Source organism: Psammomys obesus, unplaced genomic scaffold (assembly GCF_907164565.1).
Source record: "Psammomys obesus unplaced genomic scaffold, mPsaObe1.curated_primary_1811, whole genome shotgun sequence".
NCBI classification, from domain to species: domain Eukaryota; kingdom Metazoa; phylum Chordata; class Mammalia; order Rodentia; family Muridae; genus Psammomys; species Psammomys obesus.
Genome location: NW_026592510.1, coordinates 2,403,203 through 2,429,584, shown reverse-complemented (window position 1 = coordinate 2,429,584; position 26,382 = coordinate 2,403,203). Strand labels below are relative to the sequence as shown.

The 26,382-nt window shown below is 40.6% G+C and overlaps 1 protein-coding gene across 5 annotated transcripts in view; it reads left to right on the top strand.

Annotated features, from left to right (window-relative positions):
• Pcgf5 (polycomb group ring finger 5) overlaps positions 1 to 22,362 on the top strand; it is a 107,498-nt gene extending 85,136 nt beyond the window's left edge. For 4 of the 5 annotated variants that reach the window (XM_055613749.1, XM_055613750.1, XM_055613747.1 and 1 more), the window contains exons 6-10: positions 1,381 to 1,529; positions 4,528 to 4,626; positions 6,559 to 6,648; positions 11,829 to 11,888; positions 16,454 to 22,362. In XM_055613749.1, coding sequence (XP_055469724.1) covers positions 1,381 to 1,529; positions 4,528 to 4,626; positions 6,559 to 6,648; positions 11,829 to 11,888; positions 16,454 to 16,501 — 446 coding nt within the window. In that variant the 3' untranslated portion in view covers positions 16,502 to 22,362. The remainder of the gene's footprint in view (positions 1 to 1,380; positions 1,530 to 4,527; positions 4,627 to 6,558; positions 6,649 to 11,828; positions 11,889 to 16,453) is intronic. The other variant, XM_055613751.1, reaches the window with a different exon arrangement.
• The last annotated feature ends 4,020 nt before the right edge of the window (positions 22,363 to 26,382 follow it).

The window sequence follows — 26,382 nt, the reverse complement described above, 5'->3', positions numbered from 1 at the left end:
GTATATGAACCTATGGGGGGATTTCTTGTTCAGGATGAGCTCACTGCATGTCTAACACATTGTTCAAGATATTCCATAAATGCATCAATAAACACAGTTGCATGCATGTAACATTTTCAGTAAATTTTATGTTATGTATAGTATTCAAAGTTTCTTAATGGAATTTTACCATGTTAAATGGTTACAAAGTATTTTTTAAATCTATTTTTTTATTCTGTAGTTGATTTTGTAAATAATTTGAAATTCTGAGAACTTAGAGAAGATTCTTTATGATTTGAAAGTTAATACTTGGCTTTTAATTTTAATATATCTGTTACTGAATTTGGGAGTATTTTGCACCCTGTTTACCTTCTGAAGTGGCCTAATCCCTGATTTCAGTTTCTGTGACCGAATATAGTTAATCCAAAATCTTTCCTTTGGATTTTCTAGTAAGTATAGAAGTTTTACTGTTAAGTTTCTGATGGCCTTTGATAAGTATACTGTTATAGTTTCTGATGTTTTTTGATGAAAAAGTATTAGTATTTCCAGTTTTTCTTTTTTATTAATATATTTTCTTATTAATTACAATTTATTCATTTTTTTATCCCAGCTGTAGCCCCCTCCCTCATTCAACCCCACCCTTCTCCTCCCATGCCCCTCCCCCAGTCTGCTGATAGGGGCGGTCCTCCTCCCCTTACCTCTGACCCTAGCTTATCAGGTCTCATCAGGGCTGGCTGTAATGTCCTCCTCTGTAGCCTGGTAAGGCAGCTCCCCCTTCAGGGGGAGGTGATCAAAGAGCCAGCCACTGAATTCACATCAGAGACAGCCCCTGTGCTCCTCACTAGGGAACTCACTTGGAGACTGAGTTGCCATAGGGCTACATCTGTGCAGGGGTTCTTGGTTACCTTCATGCATGGTCCTTGGTTGGAGTATCAGTCTCAAAAAAGACCCCTGTGCCCAGATTTTTTTGGTTCTGTTGCTCTCCTTGTGGAGCTCCTGTCTTTTCCAGGTCTTTCATCACCCCCTTCTTTCATAAGATTCCCTGCACTCTGCCCAAAGTTTGGTTATGAGTCTCAACATCTGCTTTGATACACTTTCAGAGGCCCTCTGTGGTAGGTTCCTGTCCTGTTCGCTGTTCTCTCCCTCTTCCGATGTCCATTCTGTTGGCCTTTCTGAATGAAGATTCATCATCTTACCCAGGGTCCTCCTTCTTACTTAGCTTCTTTAGGTGTACAGATTTTAGTATGTTTATCCTATATTAAATTTTTAATATCCACTTATAAGTGAGTATATACTCAGACCAGTTATAACATATTTTAGGTTTGTTATTGTTTTGCTGAGTATCATATTGTTGCTTGAATTTAAACTTTGGGTTTCACGAGTTTTGCTTCAATTATGCAGATGACATTTCAAAGGTTGACAAACCTAAAGCAGATGAAGAAGGTGATGATAACCAAGATGATAAAGACTATCATAGAAGTGACCCACAAATTGCTATCTGTCTGGATTGTTTACGAAATAATGGGCAGTCAGGGGACAATGTAGTGAAGGTGAGTGGGCAAGCTGGACTGTTATGAATTTTTCAACATATCAAAATGATTTCTTTCAAGGTTTTTTGTTGTATGTGATGCTATTGACTGCCATTCTCTACCTGGGAATGGCTAAGCCCTTGCTTTCCAGGTATCCTTGTCTTCCCATCCCCAACCATCTCAGGCCAATGCCACCATCTAGTGGCTAATTTTCAAACTGCAGTAGCCAAAACTCACTTCATTCAAGCAATGTCTTCAACTTTTAATCAGTTATCTTTAAGTTTACCCGTTTTAAAGTTTAGGTTGATTTTATGTGTGTAGCGGTTTTACCTGCATGTGCCTGTGCGTCATGTGTATGCCTAGTGCCAGCAGAAGCCAGGAAAGGCTGTTCAGTCACTGGAGTTACAGGTGGTTGTTGTGAGCTGCCATGTGGGTGCTGGGAATTGAACCTGGGTCTTCTGGAAGAGCACTGGCGCTCTTACCACTGAGAAATCTCTTCAGCCCTAAGTTACATTCTTCAGTCCTTTACTTTTACGTGAAGCTCTATAAGCCTCCCGTGTCATAGCTGATATATTTTATTAATAAAATAGTAGGTTTTGAAGTAAAGTTGTTTTATAAAGTTCCTGTGAACTGATAGAAATCCGTGGAGACTTTCATTATTTTCTACATAGTCCTCATTTCTCTTCCAGTTTCCCTGTGTCTGGTCATTGATCTGTCTCTTAAAAGATCTTAAAACTCGCTGCTTTCTCAATTGTTTGTTTTCCTTGGTGTTTAAATATTATTTAGTGTTTTCTGGTTTTTTTAATTGGCAGCAACTTTCATTCTCATTACAAGTGTCACTACTTGAGCTCTTACATAGTCTTTTGCCACTTTGTCCAGGCACATGTTTGCTCGCTGAGGTTGTTTTTCTCTGCACTTTGTTTTATTCATGCATTCATATTTATTTTTTGTTTCAGATTTTCTTTATCTGTGTAAACCTATAGGTTTTTTGGTTGAATTTCTTTACTGTTATATGACTAATAATGGTACTTTGTATTGGGAAATTAACAATTTTTAATTCAGATTTTTCAGCTTATCAGCCTCTTGCAACAATGAATATGTTTGAGCATAGTAAGCAAATGTATATTTATTCCCTATGTGGTAATGCTATAAGTAGTAATAACAACCCTATTACTTGAGACACACGCGCAGTTGCCAGGTCTGGTGTGGGAGCACGAATAGGAAGTAGCTGCTAATGTGTAAAGGATTTGTTCAGAAGACAAGGAAAATTTTTTTGAATTAGATATTTTAATTGTTGAACAACTTTATAAAAACTAAATTGTGCATTTTAGATAGTGACTTTATGGTGTTATATTTCAATTTAAGAAGTTCAAGTCATGTTTGTTAATTATTCTGACTAGTAGAGAGGCAAATCATAAATTAAAGAAACAAGAGAAAGACATACAGGGTTTAGATTTTAAAAATCACATGCAAAACTGCAGAATCAGTTGAACCACAGAGCCCTCTGAGCTCACAGGGAGGAAACACTGCAGATGTTAATGTTTATAGTCTTTTAGCTCTTTAGAACCAGAGGAAGACAGGATCTGGGCCTTTATTTTATCAGCCGCTGACCCACTTGTGCCTCTGAAGTCGCTGAGTCTGGACACCTCAGACATGTGCCCTGTCACACTGGAGCCTCAGGGAAGCAGCTTAGAAGGAGGAGGCCTTTTTGAATTCTACACTTTAAACAGGACACAGAGTAAGGGTGTTGTGCCATGGGAAGGGAAGGTGACAGTCTTGAAATAAACAGTCTTCTTCTTTGTAGTCCTTCTTCAATACGCAGCTGTTCCACAAATACTGATCCTTTCTAGACAGCTGAGCAGTATGAGGTGAGACACAGTTCTTGTGAGCCCCTGAGGTGGACCACAGTGTTTCTGTTTCCCATGGCAGGAAGGAGATGGCGGGAAGAAGCTTGGTTTCTAGCTCCTCTCCACCATCCTGTCTTCTATCCAGCACCCATCAGTTGCTGCTGTCTTGAGGTATCAGCCACCTTCTAGACATCTATGCAGTAGTTCTCAGGTGCACACGGCCAAAAGGCAGAGCAGGTTTAATTTGCTTTCATTATAAAGTTGTTTTTGTTGTTGTTGTTGTTGTTTGAGAATGTGCTCATTTTTATTGTGTTAGATTTGTCTCAGACTTTATTGAATTCTAGAAACACACTTTTGCCTTGTCTCAAAAATATTCCCTTAACTATTCTGACATCTCTGGATTGTTAATTTATGGAAGGTTGAACAGTGATGTGAGGGTCCATTAGGAGGGTACTCTGCACAAGCTGATGGAGTGAATCAGAATCACTCTCTTCATGTAAAACAGGAGCCACACCAGGGCACACAGAACTTAGTGCTGTACTCATCCCTGGAAAGTGTTTTTCCTCAACCCAGAGCCTACACTGCTGAGCTTGCAGGCACTGGGGCATGCTGTGGATGGAGCAGATAGACGCCTTTGTGCTGTCCCCAGGTCTCCTGGTCTTATGTGAAACTACTGCTCTCTCTCAGGTCACCCATAGGTTCTCCATTGTGCTTAACAAGTGTCCCTACTGCTTTCAGAAATAGCATCGTTCAATAAAATGTTAATATTTTTCTATCTTTTTACTTAAACTTTATTTTCTTTATAGAAAAAATATCTTAGAGAAAAAGATTGCCTACTTGACAGAATTTTGCTAATTCACACACTAATGCATTCTCGAAGAATGCCGTGTAAATAATAGTCAATAATTAGGAACATTTTTACTTAAGAGAATTGTTTTTGTTTTACGTTTGGAAAATACTCAAAGTATATAGTAACATCATGCCTTTGTTCTGTTTGGTTTGGGGTGATCTTATGAGACTTGTCTCATTTTGTAATCCAGGTGGAATCAAACTCAAATCCTGCTTCATCCCTCCGAATGGTAGGATTTCGAGTCTATGCCTTTATGCCTGGAAAGGCCGAAGGTTTTTGTGAAGACAAATTAGGGTTTTAATTTGTCTTCTGTTTCCTTTAGGGGCTCATGAAGAAATTCATTCGATGTTCTACACGAGTTACTGTAGGAACTATTAAAAAGTTTTTAAGTTTAAAACTAAAACTTCCAAGTTCTTATGAGGTAAGTAAAATATCTAATTGTGATTATTTTCATGATTCTGATCTGTAGTAAAATTCTAGAAAAAGGAGTAAAACAAAAATATATTCAAATTAATTTTTGTTTAGAAAATGATTATTTTCATGTTTTAAAATTAATTTTTAGAATTTAGTATTTCTGTAAAATTTTATAACAGTGTATCCCAAGTGAATCACATTCATGCAGCTGTAACTAAGGAGCTATTTGAAAATTTTATATTAATAGTCTCAAAACAAGTTGCCTAGCTAAATGAGTTCTTTCCTTCTTATAATGTTTTATAACGCTTTAAGATATGTCACTTCTTAAATTGTTTTGTTTTACTGTTTGACAGCTTTACATATTTATATAGGAATTTAAGTTGCTTCTTTTTACCCACCCCTCTCATATCACCACCTTTGTGGGTTGGAGTCCTTCTCGGTACATCTGCTCCTTTTTGTTGTGGTCCATTGAGTTTAGTAAGTTTCTTGCCTGAGCCTGAGTACGAGGTCATTTACTGGAGCAAGGACAGATTGCATTGGCCACACCACTGAAGGAAACGACCCCTTCCCAAGCAACCACTAACTGCCAGTTGACACCCAGTGTGCAATTAGGCCTCATAGACTCCGTCTGTGGTGAATTGTTTCTTATGCGAGTCTTGTATGGATAACTGCAGCTGCAGGAAGTCCATTAGTGCAGTGGCTTTGTCATGTCCAGAAGACTTCTTTTGCTGTCCATCTCCCTGGATCTTAATCTTTCTGTCTTCTTTTCTTTGGTGTCCCCTGAGCCTCGGAGGACACAGCACAAATCTTAAGTGGCAAACAGGAGATGGGTCCGAAGTATAGGCAGGCTCCCTGTTCTCCAGGTGAGCTGGAGCAGGGGCCAGAGTACAGGCCCCCTCTGTGGAAATGTGTGGCTGTTACTAATGGAGAGCTAAAGCACGACCCTGGCAGACAGGAGTCTGCAGCTGAGGAAGCATCTGATCATGAACCTAATGGAAATGGTTCGTGTGACTTTTGGCTAATTTTAAAGCTTATATATTACCACAAATTGTTAAAATATTAATAATTTAGTTCATATATCCAATATAATTGGGGCTATATTTTGTGTTAGGCTTCAAGCTCAAAATTGTAGGCTTTGTCTAGCTAGATACAGATTTATTTAAAACTCATTTTCCCAGTACACTTAAAATAAAATCTGAAGCAGTTTCTTTCACTGGAAACTAGATGACTCATTTATAGGGCTCTTTAGTAAACATTTGTTGTGTGTGCTTTGTTGAAAGTTCTTGTGGCCTTTTGAGGCTTTGGGGGTGGTTTCCTACAGGAAACCACCTAAAAGAAAAGGGAGACTGTGTAAGTACAGTTGGGTTTTTGTTTTGTTTTGTTTTTTGGTTGTTGTTGGTCGGTTGGTTAGTTTTAACATTTCATACAAGGTGAGGAGAATCCACAAGTAAGTACATCAGAAAGACCAGATAGCCCTGAATACACAACACACAGATCTGTGCCATAGTACTAATGTTCTATCTCTTTGACCCCAAACTAAGGAGAAGATAAAACTCCTTTCTATCCTGGGAACTTCAGAGGATTCTGAGGTGGATTTAGAACACGGTTGCTATACTTTCTTCTCATTCAGTAAGAGTGATCCCACTGTCTGTCTAAAACCTGCAGGGTTGTAGAAACATGAACCAAGGTAGTTGGCATTGCATTTATAAATTGTGTATCAACTTGAGATATAGTTGTGCGGCACAAGATAAGTGCTGTTTCATCTGAACTATCGTTGTTCTGTGACAAAGTGGTTTTCCTAGAAATAGTCAGTGATGTTATAAAATTGGGACTTTTATGTTGGTATAACTAGCTTGATCTTTTAGAATTTGAAAATGTATAAAAATGTATAAATTCAAATTTTCTTTGCATTAATATATTTTAATTCTTCCTTTTAAAGCTGGATGTGCTGTGCAATGGTGAAATTATGGGAAAGGATCATACTATGGAATTCATCTATATGACAAGATGGCGACTAAGAGGAGAAAATGTAAATTGCTTTAAACTTACCTATCTGTATATCTAGTTATATATTATTACATAATTTAACAGTATCATTTAGGAGCATTAAGAAATTAGAAAGATTGGTTTGGAAAAGAGAAGAAACTGATTCCTTTTTATTTTCCAGCACCTAAAAATTGGTCGAAGTACAAGGCCAATGTCTGTGCTAAATATTTGAAGATGAATTTTTAAGTCCAACTATAAACATGTCCAGGATTCTGCTAGCCTGAGAACAGAGATGACATACTTTTAAAGCCTGGTGTCTGCAGGAAATGTGAAAGTGTGAAGTAGGATCAGGGAGATGCCATTCTGCCCTGACAGCACTAAGAGTCAGTAAGGGGAATTGTTGGGGTCTTGATGGAAAGAAGAGGTGGTGGGGTTGCGTAAAGACTAAAAGAGTAATGTCAGGCTTGAGGAAAGGGGGCTTAGTGGAGGTCTCTGCTGCCAGAAGTAGATGACATGCCTTGGGCCCTAATGATGAGGGAGAAAGTGTTCACGGGAGTAAACCTGAGATCAATTCCCCCCTTCCCTCCCAAAAAAGAGTTTTGTGTTTAGATATCTTTGCTTAGGTTCACTCTTAACTTGAGTCCACCTGATCCGGGAGTGTTAGGAAATGTGAGGCACTGTGTGTAACTGTGACACAAGCCTGTCTGTGGGAATCAGGAGCACTGTAATGCTACCAGCTTGTCCTCGTGAGCTGAACGCATAAATGGACCTAAGGCTCATGAGAGAGCTACCCATCAGACATTAAGTCTGATGCTTGTAGTCACTGTGTCATGTGTTAAACACTGATGTTTCTCCCAGGTTTATTACATTTTCTTAGGAAAATGTTAATTATGAAACACAGCACAATGCTGTTACCTCACACAGTATAGATAATGTAGGAGTTACAGGATTAACAGATGTCTGTCTTTCTTCAGAAGAAAATGTGATGATATAAAAATACTGAAGCACCTAAGTTCCTAAATCAGAGGGTTTTGTTGTTTTCCTATCTGGTTTTCATGTCAATGGAAATATTCTCTGTGAGGCTCCGTATTCTTGAGGGCAAAAATACCTCAAGACCAGGAAGGGAACATTACATTCTAGTGTCAGTCACTTGCTAGTTGTATGCACTTGAAGAACTCATCAAACTACCTTAGGGTTCATCTTTTTCCTATAACTGTCTGGCATAAGGAATGACCTGACTTGTTTATAGGCTTTAAGGGCTGCATGTACATTGCCTTCATTTAATTGAGCCTGGAATGTTTCAGATGCCAGGTGCACACGGCAGGGGTAAGTCTGCACTGTTAGAAGCAGATACTCTAATTCTACAGTGATGTTACTGCAGTAAATTTAATTTTGTCTTTGCTAGTTCAGTGGGCATTTCAGCATGTGAGTGCTGGAACTCATCACTGTGGCTCACCCACCCTAAAGGTTAAAGGTCACTCACTATAAGCCCTTTCCTGGGGCTTGCTTGTCACCGTTCTCTTGCATGCCCATTTTTATATGTCTGGATGGAGAGTATCTTTTGAAGAAAGATTTCAGTATTTAGCTGAAGCTGTCCTGGAGCTCACTATAGTACAGGCTGGCCTGAAACTAATATTTTTCTGCCTCAGCCTCATTAGAAGCGTAGGCCAAGAAGCTCGGTATTGCCAGTTATTTTAAGGCCAAAGCATGAAAGGGTTGATTTGTATAGGCTTTCTACTAACAGATTGCCAACTACTTCAGTCTTTATGCAATTACGTTTCTGAGCACACATTTTTGAAGTTTCAGGTTTTTAGTTGAGATATACTTTTATTAAAGTTAGGCCTGGAGAGATGGCTTATTCTTCTCTAACCATGTTTTTTTGCTAGTGTTCTGTGTCTCTGGTTTTGAGATTGGTTGTCCCATCCATGCTAGCAGGAGGCTGGGATGTGTGCAGATTGAGTATTCTACTGCTGGTGTTGCTAACTAGCTTAGCCTTGGGCTGGGCTCAGCCAGTTCCTGCTCTGGTAGCTGCTATATGTTCTCTTACTTGCTTCTAGTATTTGTTACAGTGAACATTCTAGTCCACTTGGAATTGATTGTTTTATACACAACAAAGTTAACAATATAGCTTATTCTGAAGGGGTTTTTTTGTTTTGTTTTGTTTTGTTTTGTTTTGTTTTGTTTTGTTTTGTTTTACCAAAAAATAATACAATTCATTGAACAACCCAGACTGGTCCTCGTTGCTTGAAAATGCTGCCGTTCTCTGCACGTGCGCGTGTGTGCACACATGTGTGTGTGTTTCTGGACATTCTTTTGTTTTACACAGGCATTATTCTGAACTAGGACTGCACACTTTATAAAAGAATGCAGCTTTTATAAAGTTCCTGAGCTATATTTGTACCTACTGAAACAAAACTTACTTTTTAAAATCATGTAACATCTCAGACAAGCTTTTGAATGGGTTTGTGATTGGCACTGGGCTGTATTTCTGGATTGCTTTGGTTGTAATGGCACCTGTGCAGTTTTTCGTTCTCGTCTGTGTTGTGGAATGTGTGCTTGTGAATTCTGCCCTTGGTTGAGTCTGTGACTCAGTGCATAGCTTCCATTCCTTTTACACTGGAGGAATGGTAGTCATGAGTCTCTGTTTGAGTCATCGGCCTCAGGCAAGAGTCTGTGTCCCTCCCTCATGCTGTTTCTGTCCTCTCAGAATACTGTCAGGGAAGTGAGCTTTCCTTCCAGTTCTGCAGTTCTGGAGGACCCTTTACAGCTCCCAGCATCTGTGGCCACGCTTTCCTTTTCCCAGGTTAGGTCTCCTTTTAGCTTAGCCCCTTTAGAAAAGATGAACATAGGTGGCTTCTGCCCTTTCTGGACCTTGTCTCCATCATGATAAATTATTTTTAAATATCTTTATCCTTATGAATAAAAAAAAAAAACACCTGGTCAAACAGCTGCTATAAATTTTATAGTTTATAACAATTTTTCTTGATGATCGCTATGCTAGATGTTGGAGTTGATCTGTTGTTCACTAGTAGGTAAATATTTAACAGTAGTGCTTCTTAAATCTTAGTGCAAATACAAATGATCTAGGGACGGTGACGAAGTACAGTTGTACTCAGTAGCCTTGGAACAGGCTTGAGACTCATTTCTAAAAAGCGCCACTCTTGTGTGAACACCTGATTCTTAGGTCAAGAATTTGGGAGACATGATCTGTGGCCAGGTTTCTTCTGTGACTTCTACAGATTGACAGTATGGAGCTAGAGATTCATGTTTCAGTAGGGTAACTAGCTCATCTAACGATACCATCAATGTAGTATTTCTCTTCATAATGCCATGCCAGTGGTCATAAGTTTTCTGAGACATGAATGGGTTCATATATGTTGCTAGCAACTTTTTTCTCATTTGATAATATGTGTCATGGAAAACAATTATATTTTGAAGTTACTCTTTTTAATATATTCAGTTTGTGTGACTAACATAATTTAACTATTTTGGTGGACATTGAGATTTTGTTTCATTTTTAACATTACAGGCAGTGCAGTATCTATTCCAAGACATGTTTTCTGAAAATGCACAAATATTTATTGCCTAGATTGCTAGGTTTACAATGGACTAACTTTTACATTGTGAGAGTTTGCCAGTTGTCCTCAAAAAGATTTCACAAGTTGTAGTCATGCCAGTAATATGCAAGAGGGCCTATTTTCTGACTTCTTGATACTCGTATTAGGAATGCAACTTCCCTGTGAGTACTTATATTCATTGCCTTGTTATCATGAGTTTGACTTCTAGGAACTGCTGTGTTTTGAGCACTAACTTTTTGCTATATATACTGCAGCATTTTTTCCCCAGCTTTGTCTTGCCTCCCTGTTTTTCCTCAATTTTGAAGATCCTTAAAATTGTGACAGTACCTGTGTAGGAAAATTTAGTACTTAGCAGAATGCCTAATGTAATAAATGTAAAAGGGTGGACCTCGGTCCACTCTTCCTGCATTTAGTGAGAGCAACTGAGAGCAGCTTTCTGCTCAGCCTCAGCTTTTATCACAGGCCATGTTCTTCTGCTCACCTTGTGGGTAGGTTGATACCCTCAAGTCAAACTAGCTGCCTTTTCCCAGATGCTCCTTGCTGCTTCCACCCCTTCCTGCAACCTCAGCCACTCCAGCACCATGACCGTCTCTCCTTGCTTGATTTGCAGTCAAAGGAAATCAGTTTTAGGAAAGCAAACAAACACTTCTGTTTTGACTGATTCCAAAGAGATTAATAGGAAAAAAAATTAATAAAATAATTTTTTCCATCTTAACTGTATTTCTATTGAGTGATTTTTGCAACTTGCATAGTCATACAATGTAGTAGGTTAAAGCTTGGGGACCCATCTAAGTCAGTACAGGACAGCAGTTCTAGGCGGCCTTAGAGCATAGTGATGAGCACTGTGCAAAAACCAGGACTAACTTCCAGAGAAAACTTGGTGAAAATTTACAATCTTTAGATCCTTCAGAAGTCTGCTTTGGGAAGTTAAATTTTTCCTGATTAATTTAAACTTGTATTTTTATCTGTTTAGTTTTTCAGTATTTATACATTTAATTTTTTTCTATCAGGAAGAGTATGCAGTGTGAAATATATATATAACTTAAAGTATAAGTTACTAAAACTGCAAACATGAGTATCAAACAGACTCAAGGAGCTCACCAGTGCTATCAAAACAAACAGGAGTGGGGACCAAGCACCTAACCTGAGCGGTATGGAAGTAGATCATTCCTCCCCCCCCCCCCCCCCCCAGGGTTCCATGTCTCCTCAGAGTTCCGATATTACATGGTACTGCTGTCAGAGTAGGTGATGAGGAACCATAGGAAAGATTGATCAGGAACAGATGCAAGAAAGATGGTGCCAGCTCTAATAAGAAATGAAGATTCCCAGAAACCAGCATCAGGAAAGGAAATGAAAAGGGTAGGTTACCATCTTGGTAGTTTTAGAATATTAGTAACAAACAAACAGACAAACAAAAAAAAAAAAAAAAAACCTTCATAGGCAAATGCTAAAATTTCTTAACAATAAAATTTACCAGTCACCAAGTTATTAAGTATTTCCCCTCCAAAAACCCCTACTATTCCTCAGTGTTCATTTAAATTACTCATGTTGGCACTTATGTTTGAGTTAAACTACTTTAAATAACAAGTTTTAAATGTGTCCCGTTGTGGATGCCTCTTATCTGATGAGTTCATCTCCTCCGCAGTTTCGCTGTCTGAACTGCTCAGCCTTGCAAGTCTGCTCTCAGGATGGCACTTTGCATCAGGTAAGAGGCACTCATGACGGGACACACGACCATCACAGTGCCCTGTGCTGACCGTCCCCATCCCAAACTTAGACGACCATCACAGCGCCCTGTGCTGACCATCCCATCCCAGACTCAGACATGTCACTTTGTAAAGTCTTTTCAGACTTACATAACAAAGCTTCCCCTTACTTCAGTTGTCTTGTGTTAACCATTTTACTGAACTAAAAATGAAGTTATGTCTTAACAGCCATTATTGCAGCCAGGCTGACTGTGAGGGGCTGATGTTGCCAGCCCTTACTGTTGCTCTGGGATACATGCTGGCGTGACTGAGATCAGTTAGTAACACAAGAGCCTTAGACCTTACGGAAAGCTTGTCTAATAAACGTACATTTAGGTGCTGGGGAGATGACTGAGAAGTTGAGAGCACTGACTGCTCTTCCAGAGGACCCAATTTTGATTCCCAGCACCCACATCAGGTGGCTCGTAACAGCCTGTAATTCCAGTTCCAGAGCACTTGAGACCTCTAGGCTCCACAGACAGCCTCACTGATATGCACATGCCTACACATACATATGTTTAAAAATAAGTGTTTTTTTTAAATGGAAAAGAAAAGAGTCCGTATGCAGTGTAGTAAACACTACTGTATTACTAAGCGCGGAGATAATGTGCTCAGTCTTAATGGATGATTCACAGTACTTCTTTAAAAATAACCCATTGTCCTTTTCCCCAGTAATTAATAAGAAAATCAGTCTAGTTCCTAGTAGTCAGCAACTAGTAAACTTCAGTGTTGCAGTTTACATTTATGTCTTTAAAGAACACTGTAAAGTCACTAAGCAGAAATTTTAATGAGCAGCATATCTAGATTTTTGCTTAGTCTTTTGGTTACTGCTGTGATATGGGAGTCTCAATTCACCATTAAGATAGGAACTTTTTGATACACGCTTTAGACATGAGGTAACCTGGCATACCATCTAGAAAGGCAAAGAGAAAGCGACTCGGGAAGGAAGTTGTCCTCCTTTGATTATACACATGCCGGAGAGGGCTGAGCACACAGTTGTTGACTTAGTGAAGTTTGTAAACTCCGAATGGTAGAAGTGATAAATCATAGTAATAAAACCTTGTCCGGAGCTGTAACCCATGATACCTGGCTTCCACTTTTTGTCTTCATGTTCATATCTGTTTTCTGAGAGATGAAGTTGCTTTTTAGATATGATCCTAAGTGATGAAGAGCCCTGGGATAAGGCAAATCCACAACTGCACCCTCACTTTCTTTTCCTTCTTCACCTCTTCATTGTGGACAGCAATATTGTAAAAAAATTAAAATTTGAGTTTAAATTCTAAAATCATTTTCCAAAGGAAGCATCAATATGACAGTAAAACCTGACCGAGAATTAAGTTAGAAAACTAGCACCCAGGGGCCAGAGAGGAGGCACTGGCATTCAGAGGGCTAATTGTTCTGGCAGAGAACCAAAGTTCAGTCCCCAGCACCCACCAGCCAGCTCCAGAGAACGGACATCCTCTTCTGGACAGTTTGGGCACCTCTATTCACATGTGCACAGACCCACACACAGGCACACACACACAGTTTAAAGTAAAATCTTCCAAAACACTACTTTGAATATAATATAGAAATATTAAATAGCAGACTAAATAATGTACTAAAATATCACACTAATAGGATAAAGTCAAGACCTGGTAGAATTTTTTATCAGAAACGTCAGAATGGCTTAATATTGTAGGGGAGACAGGCAGATAATAAGCTAGTATTTTTTTATGGGATTCTCTAAAACAAAAATCACTGGATGCTGAAAAGATGTTTAATAAAATTCAGCATTGGTACTAATTTTTCTACTATTTTGTTAGTTTGACTTTTTTTTAATCTATTTTAATTTTTTTTATTAATTACACTTTATTTACTTTGTATCCCCCTGTAGTTTCCTCCCTCCTCCCATCCCAAACCCTCCCTTCCTCCTCCTTCTCCATGCATGCCCCTCCCCAAGTCTGCTGATAGGGGAGGTCTTCTTTTACTTCCTTCTGATCCTAGTCTGTTAGGTCTCATCAGGAGTGGCTGCATTGTCTTCCTCTGTAGCCTGGTAAGGCTGTTCCCCTCTCAGGGGGAGGTGATCAAAGAGCAGGCCAATCAGTTCATCCCAGAGACAGTCCCTGTTCCCACTGTTATGGAACCCACTAGGAGACTGAACTGCCATGGGCTACATCTGTGCAGGGTTCAGGGATATCTCCATGCATGCTACTTGGTTGGACTATCAGTCTCAGGGAAGACCTATATGCCTAGATTTTTTTGGATCTGTTTCTCTCCTTGTGGAGCTCCAAATTAAAAACTGAAGCAATTACTTTAGACAGATTCTTTACCTACATTTACCAATTAATATTTCATATTTTTGTCTCCTCTTTGTCTCCTTGTTCCTTGTTTTTGTCTCTTAGTTTTTTAAAAAATAAATGGTTAAAAATAAGTCAAATATAATGGTAAGTGATCACAAAAATTTTTAGTCAGATTTCCTGAGAACAAATACCTACTTCACGCTTGTCCAGAATTCTTTTTCACACACAGACTTTAAATAGCATCTTAGAGAGATGGCAGACTTTCGTGACTAAATTCAGAAGTTACATGTAACTCTGCACACTTTTACAAGATTTGATTTGGCTAGGCCTGTTAATCCTGAAGTTGGTGTTTCTGGTCGGTCACATTTTTCAGGTGAGCAATGAATGGGGCACCCCATCCATGTGCAGCAGTGCAGCATAAAGCTAGGAGCTCAGACCAGGTGCTGGCCTGTGCGGGCATGCGGAGAGAATTGCTCCAGAATTGTTCCAGAATTAGCTGCAGCACAGGAGCCCCTGAGGGCAGTGCTGCCAAGGCCTGTGGCAGAAAGGCTCCTCAACAGTGGTGAGCATGCTAAACATGCACAGGATACTCTGCCAGCCCTGGGGCTGTACACGTAAACATCAAACAGCTTTTTTCTCATAGAACTTAGACACAAAAAACAAGGACATTTTAGTGTCAGAAGGAAGCTTGGTAGATAGACATAAGTAAAGAGCTGGGTCTATGTCTTAGTTGGTAATGTGCTTGTTTCAAAACCATGAGGACCTCGTTCAACCCTAGACAGAACCCATACAAACAAGCTGGCCAACCTCAGTATCTGGAGGCAGAGACAAGGGCATTCCTGTGATACACCAGCCAGGAAGCTATATCTAACTCAACTGGCTAGCCCCAGGTGAATGAGAAGCCCTGTCTCAAAAATAAAGGTGGGTAGTTCCACAAATACATACATACATACACATACACACATATACATACATACACAGACTCTCTCACACAGAGAGAGATGGGGGTGGGAGGATCATGTACGACTATGACCTCAAAATTCTGACTGGGCTTGAGAAATAGAGAATTTTGTGCCCAACTGACCAAGTTCTGAGCTGCTTCTGTAAGACCAGAGTAAAACTTAAGATGAATACAAGTAAGCAATTAAAAAGCAGAATATGGCGAAGACCATTGGAACCTTGCAAGCCTGAGACTTCTGTGCTGGTCCATTAGATCAGAAGTGTCACCTGCTTTATTCTTGAGATGAGAACAAGGCTCCGGGCATCTTTCCCCACTGTCCTCTCCTGTCCTAACTGAAGTTAGTACATAGCAGCATCGAGTCATCTTAGTGTATGAATGCTGAGAGTACATCTCAGGATGGTAGAATCTCAGTGTGACCGTTTTCTATGTTAAAGAATACAGTATTCTCTGTACTGAAGGTTTCACAGCCACCTACCCAGAGATAGCAGTCCAGTGGTCAGTGGCCATCTCAGCCTTTTCTTGATTTCTTAATAGTTAGCTTGATAGGTTTCAGTTAAAAAGTGGGAACCTGCATATTCTAGAACAGGAAAATCGCTGATTCTCCATACTGCATTCTGATTATTTGGTTCTCTGTAGTAGTGGAAGGTGAAGTTAAGGCAGATGGAGAGGGAAGTGTCTGCTTCTATCTTCAGGAGGCTCTTTCCTCCCTAGGACTTGTATAGTTAGCTGGGCACAGCACCAAGGACAATGAAAAGCTTTTCATTACATCATGCAGTAGCTGTGATCAGAGATAATATTGAAAGGAGGCAATCACCATTTTATGTCAGTTGGTAAATGTTTTTCAATACTTAAAAGCTTATTTTAAAATAAGTCTTAAATACCGAAGGAGAGGGTATCAAATCTGTGAACAGTGTTGTGGAAAGTCTAGTTTCACTGATTTGCAGAATAGGGCCTCTTAGGTAGTTCAGTAAGTTTTCACCGCCAGCAGCAGCCCTGGGAGAGTCCACGGCTCAAATAGCCCCAAAGAGTTGCTGGAGGGACGCCATGCAGCTTGTAGTCCTCCTCAGGCCTCTGTAGGAAGAGAGGGAGAGGTACTGATAATAATTTCAATCTTAAATGACAACTTAATTTTAATCACTTTAATTTAATGACGATTTTAATGGGTAATCGCTATTACAGGGAAATATAAACTCCCAGTTCTTCAAGGCTTTTCTGTATAAACCATTGTTTTTACGTAAACAGTCTTACTCATCATTTTGTTTTTGTTTTTGTTTTTTTGTAGTCATACCCTATGGTATTGCAGTATCGACCAAGAATTGATTTTGGGTAGGCCAAGTGGCACAGACTGCACTGAATGAACCCTGCACTATTTGTTTACTCGTCGACAGATTGCACAGTGAGCGGTGTGTGGACTTGAGAGATACGATCTGATTTTCAGCATGCACATAAGGCCATTGTCTGTCTCTAAACTGTCAGTTTCTTTCATGTTGTTTCTATTAGGAGCAATTCAAGTGCCCTTCTGCTACTGACCGTCTGCATAAGATACTCATGCTGTCTCAGTGTGCAAGGCGCGGCTGAAGTCAGTTAGGTGTGCAGCCGTGACTCTGCTTTCTCAATATTTTGCTTGCCTGTTGCAAGATTGTTCTAATGTTAATTACACTAGTAAAATGGCTCAATCCTTGTGGTGTTGCAGTTTTCACATACTTAATACTTTTATTCTTGTTAAAATAGAGTACTGTACAAGAACCTAGTATAATTATATCTTGAAATTATTTTGTATAAGAATATATTTAGAAAAGTGGTTTCTGAGCCACTGCCCTATTCTTGGTAAACTTTTATGTAAAAAAGAATAAACAACCAAAAAAAAAAAACCCAAAAAACCAAAATGCCAGCTTATTCTTGAGTGTGCAAGTCTTTTGTGAAGAATTCCAGTTATTTTTTTGACCAGAGCACATTGCAATTGGAGATGTTCTAAATGTCTGGGCAGTCTACCGTTGCACAGAAAGGCGTGTTAGCCCTTAACGGTGGAACATATGTGACTTGGACAACTGAAGTTCATAATGTTGGCAGCTGACCGTATTGACTTCTACTAAAATTAATGTGGGAGTACATTAACATTGTTACTGTCTGAGGGCAAGTGGGTGTTGCTTTACAAGCGTGCATTCATTGTGTAGCCCATGTTCTGTGTGCCTCATTGCATTGCTGATGTCATCTTATGAAAGCATTTTTCTTTTAAGTTGGCCTTAGGCATGTGTCCTGGTATGCAGTGGGCTATTGTAAAGTGGTTTTAAATACCGGGATATTTAGATAACATTCGCTCTTTTATGGATTTCCAAAGTCTCAAGTTACCGATCCAGAGTGTTCACTGCATATCACATTTCCAAACCATGTACACAGAACAAAACAAACACTGGGTGGTAGATAAATACAATAACCAAAATTAGTGGTTTGGGAACACTTTATTCTAGAGACTGTAGTAACCAGGCGAAGAGGGATTATTGTTTAAACTGTGAGTTCATTGTAGGTGAGTGTGTTAGAAGTCAGAACTATGATGATGTCCTTGATGTTGGCAGTTTAGTTAAGTCTTCCATTCATTTTGAAATTAGCCTGCAAGTCCGAGTCCTCTGTGACCTTATTACATGAAAACATGTTAGGTCTTGTAAAATAAATAGTTATTTCAAGAAAGAAAACTGTGGAGCATGTCTATTGGTTGTTTTGAAAAAGCTAAGTTCTGAGAAGTAGGGGGAAAATTAAGAAAATGACTTGTTTTAGAAATTATGTAAGAGCACTGTGTTTTTTTTAATGCTGTGAACACAGGTGATCCACGTTTTTTTAGTAAAATACTTCACAAGTGAATGCTTTCTGAATTCCAGAGTACTTCATAGAAATAAACATTGTACAGCGCTAAGAAATACACAAAATACAGTTCAGTCTTGGTGTCTTTCATAATATAAAAGGCTGAAAGTTTATGATTTTTTTTTATATTTTTTTAAGTCAAAAAATCTGTATTAAAGTTTGCTGCATTGGAAGGCCACAGCAGATTTTTAATTTCATCTTTTTCTAATGCTGTTTCTAGAAGAACTCACTAGCAGGATTTAAGAGGCAGTTAATTTACTCAAGTTTAAGAGAAGACCATTATACTTGACTAAAAACCTGAATTTATTGTCTAACTTCAGGAATTATTTGGCTGTTTTGCAAAACCCAGTTCCTAGTTTATCCCTTAGAAAATTTTAAAGATTCTGCAGTTTGTCACAGTTAGATAAATGGGTTTTACATATGAAGGTTAATGTTAATTGACATAAGTCAAAATCAATTTTGAAAGCCACACACTAAGACTTAGCTGTTTGGCTCCTCAACCAAGCCTTGAGGCTGTAGGTGAATTTGTATACAAAGTCTCTTTACATTTTGCTTGTTGCCTGATCATATGTAACAACTATTTTCTTTTTTTTATTATTAATTACAGTTTATTCACTTTGTATCCCAGCTGTAGCCCCCACTCTCGTCCCCTCCCAGTCTCATCCTCCCTTCCTTCCCTCCTCCTATACCCCTCCCCTAGTCTATTTGACCTTAGCCTTTCAAGTCTCATCAAGGCTGGTTGCATCATCTTCCTCTGTGGCCTGGCAAGGCTGCACCCCCCACCCAGGAGGAGGTGATCAGAGAGCCAGCCACTGAGTTCATGCCAGAGACAACCCTTGCTCCCCTTACTAGGGAACCCACTTGGAGACAGAGTCTATGGGCTACATCTGAGCAGGGGTTTTAGGTCCTCTCTATGCATGGTCCCTGGTTGGAGTATCAGTCTCTGCAGGGGCCCCAGGGCCCAGTATTTTTGGCTCTGTTGCTCTTCTTTTGGAGCTCCTGTCCCCTTTATCTCCCCCTTCTTTTATAAAATTCCATGCACTCTGCCCAAAGTTTGGCTATGAGTCTCAGCCTCTGCTTTGATACCTCAAGGCACTTTCTCATAAAATTAGTAACTATTTTCTAAGGGATACATAGGAAACAGGAACCACAAAGCAGTTTTATAAAAATTCCTTTATTTAATGCCACTGCATTGATGTTTTCACTGAGATGCAATAATAGACTGTGCCAAAGCATACCATTAAGGACATCTGACATCATATGGGCCGTCGGCCTCCTCTGCTGTATCAGCCAACTGTGGAACACTTTCTTGTCTGGTGTGGCATGCCCCGAATTCCCACTCAGTTGCACTTGCCAGGAACCTGCTGTAGGGAACACAAGCAGGCACTGTTTGTGGCCAGCTTTATAGCTATAGGGTTAGTTTAAAAAAATAAATAAATAAACAAACAAACAAATGAAAACAAAAAAAAACCATTTAAATAATTTGCAGAAATAACTGTCTGAATCTGTAAACCCAAGAATAAATGAAAGCTACTGTTCAACCTCCAATTTCTTAAGCAATAAACTAAAGAACTTTACTCCAAAAAATATTGTGTTACCAGTTTTACCTGCCTTAAAAAAACAGATATTAAAGGGCCGTGGAATCTTGGATATAAAGAATACCTGCTGTCTGTCATAAGAATCACTTTAAATTGCAGTAATGACATCAGTTAATAGAGATAAAAATGTCCTTTTTTCTAGCTTAAACTAAGAGGCTCATCAAAGAGGCTACATTAAGCCTGAGGTTTGGGTGACTAGAGTAATGTTTTTGACAGCTTTTAAGTTCTTTATTCACTAAGCATATTCCACCTTGTGCAGATGTAGTGAGTTAGCACAAATGTTAATTGAAACTGAGACCTTAAGAAGAAACAGCTGTGTTATAGACGATGGTGCGCTGTTAAGCCTCACTGTTAAGACAGTGCCTCGATGCCCAAGTGCAGCCCTGTTGGAGGTTCCCTGCATCCGTCTCCGGTCAGCTGCACCTGTCTCATGGTTTCCTATCCAAATGGGCACTTAAAGCTAAAATAAGAGTTTTGTAAGAACATAGACATCACCAAAGACATTTTACTGTGTGTTGGAGACGGAGTGTAACCCGATTGTGAAGAGGCAGTACTAGCCTTGACTGGTTACTAAAATATTAGCAGGGAGGGCACTGCAGGAAGTGTTCTTGGTGGGAGTCAAGTGTGTCTTTCTTGCCACAGTCAGCATATTTCCCTTCAAATACGTTCACTTTTTTTTTTTTCAGTACCATCTGGTAGGTCTTAGAAAATCCTCAAATATGAGAAAAAAATAAACAATACAAATATCCTTTCCATGAAAATGGGATAAATACAAACTTACAAAAACAATTTCCGTTTCAAGAAGCTTTTTATCCCATGGAGATGGTGTGGAGGAAATCGGACCTGTTCAGCTCCACTGAAGACAAGCTTTAGTAGAAGCACAGACAGGCCCGCCTGTGTGGAACACAGCGCTGTATAGGTGCAGACAAGCCTGTGTTGAACACAGCACATCCTACTGGATTGACAGAAGTGGTTTTGCTGTTTGTAAAAAAGCAAAATTCCATAGGGCCCCTGATTGTTTTGCTTTAAAAGTGACGGCTTCTCAGCAGGCACTTTATGGAAACTAAACTTAGCCATGTGGCCAAATTCTGACAAAATGGAGCCCTGGAAAATGTCCCAGTATGCTGTTCTTTCTTTGGGGTTGATGATCTGCTCTTCCGCTGCTGCTGAGGTTAAGCCAGCCTGAGGTAAAGCCCTGCAGAGTGGCAGAGCGAGCCCCACCGTCCTGTGCAGTGTGGGAGCAAGTGCTGCACCCCTGAGCCACACCCCTCAGCCATTCCTCTGATGAAGTAGGCATTCTCTAGAAATCTAAGCTCTATACCACTAAAATATCGGTATGAATTGGCCAAAACCTCTTTTCTGGATTAGAATAAAAAACTTGAAATGCTGTTAACCACTGATTTCAGTGTGTAAATCCTCTGGAGAGCAATAAGGGACAGAACCTGTCTGCTGGGTCTGGTTCATGAAAAGTTGAACAGTTGTCAAATGCACTAACAACTCAAACACCCTTCAAAGCCCAGAATCACCGGTTGCTGGATTTACTTGAGGAGCTCTGCTCAAGTGTGTTTTTTCATCAAAAACATGGGATTAAGATAAAAAACAAAAAAAACCCACAGACTGCCCTAGACAGTAGGGACTTTATTGTTTGAGTGTTAAGCTGTAGTGTTTCTCAGGTCATTTGAAACTGCTTCTCTTCCTGGAAATCGATTTTCACAAAGTTTACTGGCCATTATGTTATGTTTTCTAGTGGGATTAAAATGATTGGGCATTTCTTCAGAAAATGATAAAAGTAAACTTCAAAATAATTGCTTCAAATTCTCATGCAAGTGTGTCTATCCTCAAGCCACTTTTCCACGATCCAAAACAGCAGTTTTCCACAAATATGTTTTCATCTTAATTGTCTTTGAATCTAGAGTCAGATGTAACAGAGTATGTTAAATACTAGGCCTAGTTTTTTTTCTGTCTCTCAGCAGTTACTAGAAAAGGAACCAGCTATAATAGCACAAACGAAGACTAACCAGTGTGTTGACGTAAGTCCAGGAGCAGGGCTCTTTTCTGCACGTGCACATGTTTGGAGGTCAGCCTGGCACTGTTGGAGACCGGTTCTCTTTTGCTGTCTTTTTCAGAATGGGATTGGGGGCCCTAAGTGTCCTTATGAAGCTGTGGTCCAGGACAAGAGCGTGGGGGCGGGGGTTACATGTTCCTTCACTTTCCTGTGTCTGGCAACTCAACAGCAATCATTTCTTAGAATAGCCCTCATGGTTATTGAATCTAGCACAGAATATATTGTAAAGTTATGTTGCTAATTTTATTTTGAAATATGAAATATTTTAAGCTTTTTGTCAAAAGTGGTAACATCATACTACAAATAAAAACCTTTTTGTGGTTGTAAGATTTAGCTTATGAATCATTCAAATTGAAGTGAAAGAATTACCAGGTCATTGTTAATGACTTAGTCTATTAAGAATCTATGTATTTTTGTAAAGGAAAAGCACTTGTAGATATTTAATCAGTACAAGATCAATGTCTGTTTTGCAGAAAGAAAATGCTGCTTAGAGATTCTCTAAATATTTTTTATTGTTGTGCTTATATGTGTTTTCTGTTGATCTATGGAATGTCCTGTACAAACTGTGTAACTGTACTGTTGAGCTGGATACATTTTTTTTAATTCCTGGCTTAGCCATGTATATTTGACCATGTTGGAAATAGTATCTTTGTTATTAAATTTTTGATTGCATATTTATTGTTTGCCTGTTAATGTTACATGGTATAGACCACTACCTCTGTTAAAAATGTTTAAGTGCAATTTCCAAAGCAAGTTTTATTGAGATTTACTGAGCATTTGAGATTATAGATAAGACTGTTAAGGAGCTTTTCTAAAGAGCTGGCCCCTTAACTAATATTTAAGGTGTCTATACACACACACACCAAATTATTCAAACCCAGGGAGTCTTTAGAAAAAGTAATTATGCATTAAAGAGGCCCACAAGATTTGAAAGATTTTTTTTCCTCCACCAGTTAGAGAACTTGACTTTGAGCTTTCCTGGGCTGGTTTCTTGGCTGGTTCATTGGAGGCTTTTTGTTTTGTTTTGTTTTGTTTTGTTTTGTTTTGTTTTTAGGTCTTAACAGCAAAGACCTAAAACCATTATGACCTAAGGGTTATAATAGCTGGTGACACAAAGCTTGACTTGTATTTAAGGATTATACCTAAGTTTAACCCTTCTATGTCTAGTGACAGTACAAGGTTTACAAAAAGATAGAAGGATGACAATGGACACTAAGACACTTCTGATGTCACTCTAAGTGTGTCACTCTGAGTCTCTCAGGTGTATTAGCTCACTTAGTTCTGATAGCAGTGCTCTGAGGTGTGTTCTGTTAGCCTCACTGTCTGTACAGGTCAGGGGTGGTGGAACTTGAGCTCACTTGCCAGAGCTCACCAACCCAGAGGATTCAGGTTTATGTGTTTTAGCTTTGCGATCAGCCTTTAGCCATGTGTCATTGCATCCTGCATGCTACTGGCTTCAGAGGTTCTAGTTAGGTTAAGAAAGACCTCTGAGAAAGGTGTTGAAGGCTCTTGTCTGTACTTCTCTGATATGTCAGGGAACTGTGAAGGTAGCACAGCCCAGGCCGTCCACTTTCCTCACTTTCCCCGTGGTTGCTCAGAATGGGCAACGGCGTGGAGTACCGTGCCTGGGGAGTACATGGGCTATGGTGCAGATCGCCTCCTTGCATGTCACCACGAAGCAGGCCTGCTGGGAGGACAACTAGAGGACCGGGTAGTGCCATGCCCAAGCAGGAAAACACTTAGCACAGGCTGATCATCACTTTCTGCATTTGCAGTTGAGAAAGGCTGTCACAGCTTGCCTAGGACTTCACAGTATTTTCTTCACACAGGTTTGGCTACTCTCTTTAGTTTCAAAGGCCTCGGAGAGCCTTGTGCTAGGTCTGCACTTGATCAGTTCAGCTTTTTGTGTATCTGAGAATTTGCAGGTGCTGTTTTCTGGAGGCCAAGTAAAACAGTCCTTAGCATTCAAATTCCCACGATAGGGTTTGGTGCCAGAACAGCTAGTCCAGAAACGAGATGGGGAGTCATGCCCAACAAGGATAAGTGGACTACAACGCAAGAAGAGAAACTATCCTGTTCCTTCAAATTACCCTCATTGGGAAGACCCACTCTACAAGGCTCAGCGCCTCCATCCTCTCAGGTCTCTTCAAGCTTCTCCTTATAACCCTGTTCCTCCTGACAGTCCTGCTCCTTGAAGCTCTCCCATGCCAGATCCTCACCCTAAAAAGCTGTCCTCAGACAAAACTTCCTCCTCGCAAGCCCTGGCCAGCACAGCACTCCTCCTACAGATCCAACTCACCTGAAAGCCTGGTGATAACACTTTGGCCTTGCTTCTCCCAAAGCCCCAAGCTTCCCTTAGAGTCCCATCCTGTTTGACAGAACTGCACTCCTTGGCCTGCTCACCTTACAGATCCCCATCCGGAGCAGGCCCAGCCCACCCTCAAAGCCTCCTGGGAATGGCAGCATCCTCCATCTATAGCACTCTGCTTCCATAAAGCCGGTCTCATTGAAGAGGGTGGTTCTCTTCCGCAGCCTGCACTCCTGAGCAAAGCCCTGCTGCTTCCACAAGCCTGGCCTCCTCCAAACCAGGCTCCTTCCAATGCCCTGTCCCCTTACAAAATGATACAGCCCTCCTCCAAAGCCCTGCTTCCCTCCCTGAACTCTCTTCCTCCTTAAGCCACCCCATTTCACCCGGACCCTCCCCCTCCCATCACTGGAAACTGCCTCTCCTGAAGAGGAGACCCTACTGTCTCCAGCCCTCACCCTGTTTCTATGCTGGAAATAGCTCCTCCACACAAAGTTTAGTTCTCGTGCTGAGCCCTGCTCCTCACAAACACCGCCCCTCCTGAGAAGCTGTTCTGCTGGCGGGGCTGAGGGATCTGAGGTCCACTGCTTGCTGTCTCTGCAGGAGAAAACCAGGGCACAGTGGTAATCGGAAGTGAGTTTGTTCATGATTTGGGACCAGAACTTGGAGGAGACACTTTCTGGATTTGTGTCTCCTGCAGTAGTGTTTACAGCTTAGAGAAAAGAGGAGAGAAAAGTCAGGAAATAAGCACATGTGCATTTTAGTCATGTGTGAAGTCAGAACTGTGAGAAGTCCATTCCTGAGTTGTTCCAACAGGCTGCAAGCTGGCCTCACCCTTGGGAGTTTCCTGGAGTTTTAGGTTTCATCTTGTAAGACTATCCATTACAAGGTTACATTGCATCTACTCGCAGATCCCTGCTTATGAAACCGCTGTCCATCGTCCTGGGAAACCCTGTTCCCATGCATGGCCTGGAGCCTCCTTGGAAGCCCTGCTCACAGGCATGGTCTGAATCCTAGGAAGCTCTGCTCACATAATGGCCTAGTCCCATCCTTACAAGCTCTGTTCATTCTATAAACTCTGGCTGCTTCCTAGAAAGCTTTTTTTTTTTTTTTCTTCTAGCAAGCTCTTACCTGCTACAAACTCCTGCGCTTTCTAGAAAGGTCTGCTCTTCGTGAGCCCCGCTTCTCATGAGATCCACTCCTACTTCAAAGCCTTGCTTCTCTTTCTAATGTAGTATGCCTCCCTACAAAGCCCCATTTCTAGCCACAAGCACCTGATCCTGTTGACATGTCATAGCCTGAAGAAATGATGTGCTCCCAAAGTCACAACCACTTAGGAGATGGAGGCAGAAAGGCTGATTGATCCCAATAGTTTGAGATCAGCCTAGGCAGCATGGACAAAACCCTGACCCAAAGAAAAATACTAAAATTTCCTGTGCCCAGCAAAAGTTCCTCTCATCCCTAGAAGTCCCAGCTTTTCCTACAAACCCCTTCACCCACTTACAGTGCCCTGTTTATCCTACGGCACAACTTGTGTCCTCTCAAGCACATTTGGCCACACTTTGTCTTCCTCTCATAGCACTTTCCTTCAAACCACTGATTTCTTTTCAGCAGATTTGGAGCCTAGACAGGGGTGTTATTGACGTGACCCAGAGAACTTGTGCATCATAACCAGAAATAAACAGTAGTGATTGAGGCTGGTTTCAGAGTGACGGATGTCCACAGGAATCTTACATATTGCCTCCTTTTTTGACACGGGCTCCGTCTCTACTTCAGAATTTCTGTGTGCTGGACATGAAAGGCCAGTGAGCATCTCTTCAGTTCATAAACACATTGTTCGTTTGGGATAAGACTGATAATAGCTGTGATGGGGCAGAATCTGCCTTCCTGCTCCCAGGCTCCCCCAGCATTGTGTAAAAGCAGAAAAGGGGGCTGGAGAGATGTGCTTAAGAATATGTGTTGCTCTTGTGAGGTGATTTCCAGCACACCTGGTGCTGGCAGCCACACATCACTCCACTTACAGGTGACCCCGTGCCCTCTTCTGACCTCACCAGCATCAGATATGCCATGGTGCTCACTCCCGGTGCAGTTCTCCAGGCTAGAAGACACAAAAGGGCCCTGGGCAATGCCAATGAGACCCAAGATTTATAGAAGTGTAGATGGAACAAGGCGATTTCTTTAATACCTTACAATAACCACCAAAACCATCACAGGTACCACCGTCATACTACCCCATCACAGCTATTATCACAACTACCACCATCAAACCACTCTCAATACTACCACCACCATTCCAAGCCCCATCACCTCCACCACCACCATCACCATGACCATCACAACCATCACCAGTACCACTACTGCCACCATTCCCACCATCGCTATAGCCA